The sequence below is a fragment of the Eptatretus burgeri genome, chromosome 2, assembly GCF_056783735.1.
Source record: "Eptatretus burgeri isolate ZD-2024b chromosome 2, Ebu_testis_v1, whole genome shotgun sequence".
In the NCBI taxonomy this organism is placed as follows: Eukaryota; Metazoa; Chordata; class Myxini; order Myxiniformes; family Myxinidae; genus Eptatretus; species Eptatretus burgeri.
In genome coordinates this window covers 36,035,041-36,041,040 of record NC_140962.1, presented here as the reverse complement: position 1 = coordinate 36,041,040, position 6,000 = coordinate 36,035,041, and the positions used below count along the sequence as shown (strand labels likewise).

At 43.5% G+C, this 6,000-nt stretch overlaps 1 protein-coding gene across 5 annotated transcripts in view; it reads left to right on the top strand.

Moving 5' to 3' along the window:
* The window catches only part of LOC147031804 (phospholipase D1-like), a 204,162-nt gene that overhangs the window by 132,729 nt on the left and 65,433 nt on the right, over positions 1-6,000 (top strand). For 3 of the 5 annotated variants that reach the window (XM_085867743.1, XM_085867736.1, XM_085867739.1), the window contains 2 exons: positions 1,710-2,073; positions 2,988-3,074. In XM_085867743.1, coding sequence (XP_085723869.1) covers positions 1,710-2,073; positions 2,988-3,074 — 451 coding nt within the window. The remainder of the gene's footprint in view (positions 1-1,709; positions 2,074-2,987; positions 3,075-6,000) is intronic. The other 2 variants (XM_085867750.1, XM_085867745.1) reach the window with 2 other exon arrangements.

Genomic DNA, 6,000 nt, shown 5'->3' with positions numbered 1-6,000 from the left:
CTCCTCACTAGTGTACACCCTTGGAAAATCCTGGGAATTCACTGAAATTTCATTTGTTACTTCATTGTGGAAAATTTCCTTTTTTTTCTTAATTTTTATTTTCCACATCAGGAAGCATTTTCTCAATGGTAAGATCTTTCACTTGGGTTAATTGTACATAGTTTTTTTTTCATCTTTTTTGCATTTTCTTAGTCTGTGGTTGAACCTCGCTGGCCATTCCTGTTACACAGTGGCCTGTTGTGAGATGTGCATCTATATTAGCACTGTGAGGTCCTGGTTCAACCATCCCATTGACAATACTCTCAGTCCAACTTTTGCACTGGTACAAACTTTGCATTTGGTTGTAATCCATCAACTGTGCACCACAACCACCTCAGGGTGGTAGCTTTGTGACAGGTATACAAGGGTTGGTAACTCTGCTTTATACTTAAACAAGGAAATGACCAGATTAAAGATTGTGACATTTATTACTATTCAGTACTGTTTTGGATTTGCACTTCATCCAATAAGTCTCCATCATGTAAACTTTTCTCCTGGTTCTCAAACACTCACCAATGATTTTGTCCATGCCTTTAACGACTTGTTCATGAATGCTTTGAAATATGAAATAGTCAGAAGCTGTAAGACCTGTAGTGAACGGGCCAGTCGTTTGAAGCCCCATATTTATTTTGGTGGATTCGTCTTTAATCACTTGTTGGCCTGAGTGGCACATATTTCTTCACAGTGGGGAGTTGGATCTTGTTTGTGAAAACGTTTTATAACAGCATATTTAATGGATGCAGGAAGTTTCAAACCAACTGATGAACTACTGCTGCTGCTTCTTTCATATGCCATACATACATGGCTGTGGGTAGCATCCTTTTCTGGGGCCACAACTGTGCCGCTGATTAAGTGAGCCCTGTAGATGAGAGCAGCAATTTGGAATTTGTTCAGGATGCCGGAGATAACCCGCCGATTCTTCACGAAGGACACCATGGGATCTTTAACATCCACCAACTTATGCCGACAGATAGGATGCCCGATTTAATGTCCATTCAAAGGGACAACACACACATTGATGCCTAACCCTGTCTGCTGCTATTACACTGCTCGAATTTCTCACGCATCGTCATAGAGAATGAGATAACTGTTTTATCATGAGAGCCAGCTATGGGGTAGTTTATTCACAGCAATCGTTTCAAAAAACAAAAAGGTTTTATTTTTATTTTTTTGAGTTAGTTTTCAAAGGGGAAAATCCTCACCATGCATTGTTGTTGCTGCCTCATTATGATAAGTGTGGAATTGTGGTAAGGTTGGTGCTTGCTTGTTGAGCAAGAATTGTTTCAATGGATAGAAAGTGAGATAGGAGATTTTATGTGAGAATGGTGAATCCATCCATCCATCCATTGGGACCATACTCTGTGCAGAGGGTTGGCGCTGCCTAAGCAGTCTCCTTGGCTATTGGACACAATCCTGGACGGGTCGCCATTCCGACACAGTACACCAGCATGCTGGCACTCATTTTGCCGACCTCGGAAGGATGACGGGCCGAGTTAACCCCACCTAATATTAATTCAACAGCTGAGTGGAATTTGAACTCAGGATCCCAAGATCCCAAGCCCACCACCCGAACCATTAAGCCAACACCAGGCATAATAGTGAATGTGAGGGAGATTAAATAACAAAATGTTTTTGGTGTTTTTTTTTATTTTTTTGTTTTTTTTTTACAGGAAGCATCCCCAACACAGGAAGCATCCCCATCACAGGAAGCATCCCCAACACAGGAAGCATCCCCATCACAAGAAACGACCTCACAAGATCCTTTGAACTCTCCAAGCAACAGTGAACAGATGCATTCCCAGGATGAATCAGTGACAGGCAACACAGACTTGACAGATGGGGCCACATCTGAGGTGGAACCAGATTCTGTTCCAAGAATATCTGCAGTCGGTGCACAAGGCTGGAGTCGTTTACGGAAGGTGTACCACACGCAAGAGTCTGTTCTGAGGGACAGTACCAGCGATCAACAAGATGCTGCTGGTGATCGGGTTGATGGGAAGGATGCCAGCAGCACCCTCGAAGGCATTGTACACAGTAAGCTGGTCTTTATGTTCTCATTTGACCCGCTGGACAAAATCCCAATTCTCATTTTGTTTTTACTTTGTCCTTCCATGACTGGTGATAATATTCTGAGCTGGCTGTTCAAAAACATTGGCAGGTTCATATATATATATATATATATATATATATATATATATATATATATATATATATATATATATATATATATATATATATATATATATATATATATATATATATATATATATATATATTAAGACTGGCAGAGTATTTTAGTGTTAGCTGCACACTTACCTCTCTTTGGGATCTGATGCATCAAGTCTATCCCAATCAAATTTCATCCACCAAAAATTGATTGGGTGCCAGAATGGGAAACTCTTTGGAAGCATTCCATTCTTTAAATGCATTCAGCTTGAGTTCCCTCCACTTTAATTCAACTGTGGACTTGAATCACCCCAAGGCCCTTACCTTTTAGCCAGTTCCAAGGCAAAATTCTAAATCCCTCTGATAGGTCGAGCATCTTGTTGATAAATGGAAAAAGTTCAGTGTGCTATCAAATCATATGGATATTGTTTTATATATTTATTATTTTAATATTGAGATTTGTTATTGGAGCTTGCTAATAAGGTCACCAGGAGGTAATAAAAATTAACATATCACAAATTTATTTCGAAGCTGTATGTCCATGTAGAAGGGTGATGATGGTTGCTGCGTTCACTTCGCGGTGCGCAGGAAGACCCGATACATTTTATGCTAAACGTTTTGAAATCTCTTTCCGTGTCATCACCAGTCTGAAATTCTCCGATTAAAAAAAAAAACAGCTGAGCTTGATGCGTACTTTACTCCATTATGAGAGCAATTCTTAAGATCCATTTTGGCATAAAATTGATTATCTGTGCCCATGTTTCCCTTGCTCGTGCCTGCAGGATGGCGAAACGTTTTGAGACAGAAACTTCATCGTGAAGATCCACAAAAGAACAACTTAAATAAACACAAGATGGACATCTGGGAGGGTGAGCTGCAGCTTCGATTGAGTACAGGGAATGACTAAAGCCCTTGAATGTGCAGTTTGTAAGAAAGGCTCAACCTCTTGTCTGGCACAACAATCGAGTGCGTTGTTGAAGTTTGTCATTTCACCATGACTTTGGCTTTGTTTTAATTATTTTTCAACAGAAAATAATTTTGTAAATAATTATTTCCGACATGGAGAAAAATCAAGGTCAATATTGAAGCTTTCGTTTTTATTCGCCTCGACCATTCCCGGATGGACGGGAGAGGGCATTTCCATGTGGGTGTGCTCGTACGTGCGCCGGTCAGTGAGTCTACATGCGAACCACCTTTACTATTGTGATCCAAGCAGCCTTAAGCACAGTTCGACAAAGTTGTCTCATGTAAGCGTAACATTTCTGCATCTATTTTAGCCATAAGTTAATTTTATACCTTGAATGTTGATTACGTCAAGGTTTTTCTTGCCCGTTCCCAAGGGTGCGTTGATGTGTGTCCACAACGCCCATGGTTTTAAGGATGCTGCAAGGCCTCTGGCCTCGACCTGCAATCTCAGTCGGCTTTAGGCACAGTTCAAGCTGGCTCGTCAAGCTTGTTGTCTCACTTCAAGGCACATGGGCTCGACTTGCATGTTCGGGTGGTTTTATGCACGGTTTTGACAAAGTTGTCTATTTAAACCAAAAGGTGAATCAATAATCCGCCTTTTCTTCTTCAAAAGACACCGTGGGATATTTAACTTTCAGCAATAACCAATGCTGGCAGACTTGTCCGCAGCTTGATATCCAATTTGATGAATGGCATATTCTTTTGATGAATTCCTTGCTTGCGAAACTTCAGTGCTATGGCTTGGAGCAAGGTCAAGGATCCAACATAGATCAGTCGGAGTGGATAGTTCAGAGATAAATGTGCTTCTTCTGCACCATCCTTTCAGATTTGTTGTTACTCTCAATCTGCATTTGTTGTCAATCTTTGTCGGCATTCATATTGCTACAGTTCTGCGAAACAGGCACTCTCCCGAGGCAATGGCACATGACGTATTGCGGTCCCGAGACAGCTATTTCATTTGTATTCATTTTCGATGGCCCTTCCCTTTGTGTAATGGGTTTGTGGGACAATGTGCATTGTGTGGGTTTTAGGTGGTGTTTTTCTTTCATTAATTATTTACATGATTTTACTTCGCTGCACACGACCTTTCTTCATGCAAGCATACAGACCATATCAGTCTCAATAATAAACAGCAGTCACGGTGTTCGCGCACCGTTTCACATTCAAATCGCGTGCCATTGTTCAACAGATGTTACACCTCAGACTTCACCAGACTCGAACCCTAACATTGCAACATTTCATATACCTTAATAAAAATCACCACACCCTCGGACAACAACCCAAGCTCACTTACCTTTGCCATTAACAGCCACAACGAATGACCAACTACCTCAATCACGAATCACCACATGACAACCGCCACACGACACCACCATTGCCATGGCTCAACCACCATCACTACTGATGTTCGCCACCACCATCTGGACCAGCAGGAGATGGGGGTGCCAACACACCAAAGTAGATACTTTGATCGGGACGTTCTGGCATATAACTTGGGGCGTGAGCATGCGCGAGACCCTGTACAACGTCAAGTAAGTTGCCCTGATGCTCCGCTCAATTGTGGACTTAAATTGCATGTTTAGAGCGCGTTGCAGGTCAAGGAACGCAACCAAGTACTCTGCCCCATGTTGCGAGGGTTGAAGGTAAATGGTGCTATTTCCGCTGCCAAATCATCGCATGGGCGGGGCCAACGACACGGTAATCGTCCATACACCACTGAGGATGCTGGAAAACACCCATCGCTCCACCTGATCCACTCCCAAGCACCGCCTCCCACAAGGGGATTATAAAGGGCTGAGTGTCCGGCACATTAGGCTCGCTTGGTGGTCTGGCTGCGCGGTCTTGCAGTCACGGGGTGGTGAACAACAAAGCTTGATTGAGCGGTCGGAGTGAACAGAATGGAGCGCATGGAGCAGAGTGTGGAACAAGCGGAAGAGCCAGATACCAAACTGAGTGCAGTATTAGTCCATTAGTATTTATACGTGCAGACCTCTTTTCACTTCGCTTTAGGAGTGTCTTGTCTTAGGTTCTTTGCTTTATTTAGAATCCGCCTTGATCCACATTGTGGTGAATTGTCGTGAATTGAGGGACATGACGCGGGATCACATGTTGTGCGTCTCGCGTATAAGGGGAGGTCTCTGCGGCACGAGTGATTGTCCCCGGGGCATTGCTATTGACATCGGCTGTTCACTTGATGCTCGTTAACTGAAGGTGCTCATTGACTGGTGAGAATGGAGATTATATCGAACTCCGTGCTTACGCGGATTGTCTGCAATGATTAACTGCACATGTATACGTTACTGCTTATGTACTCCTAGCTGAACCTGTATTCCCCGGTGTGCCCGCAGAAGCGGCTCCAATCAAATGGAATAAAGCCTAAACTCTGAAGGTTCATCTCTCGCTCTCATTTCAATTTATTCCATTTGATTTTCTCGGCTCTCTCAACCAAAGATGGACAAGATCTACAAACCAGAGAGGTTCGACGCAGACCCGAACGCGACTGACGCAGAAATGAAATGGTCACATTGGTTCTGTTCCTTCTCACACTATCTGACCATCATCGAGGAGGGAGCTGACAAATTTGCCGCCCTCGTGAATCATGTCTCGCCCAGCGTGTACAGGCTCTTCTCGGAGTGCGACACTTACGAAGCAGCGATCGACGTGCTGCAAGCGCTCTACGTGAAGCCCAAGAACGAGGTATACATACGACATCTTCTCAACACACGCAGGCAAGCAGCCGGGGAGACAATCGATCAGTTCCTGCAAGCTCTGAATCAGCTGGGAAAAGACGGCAGCTTCCGGGCGGTAAGCGCCGAGGAACACCGAAAG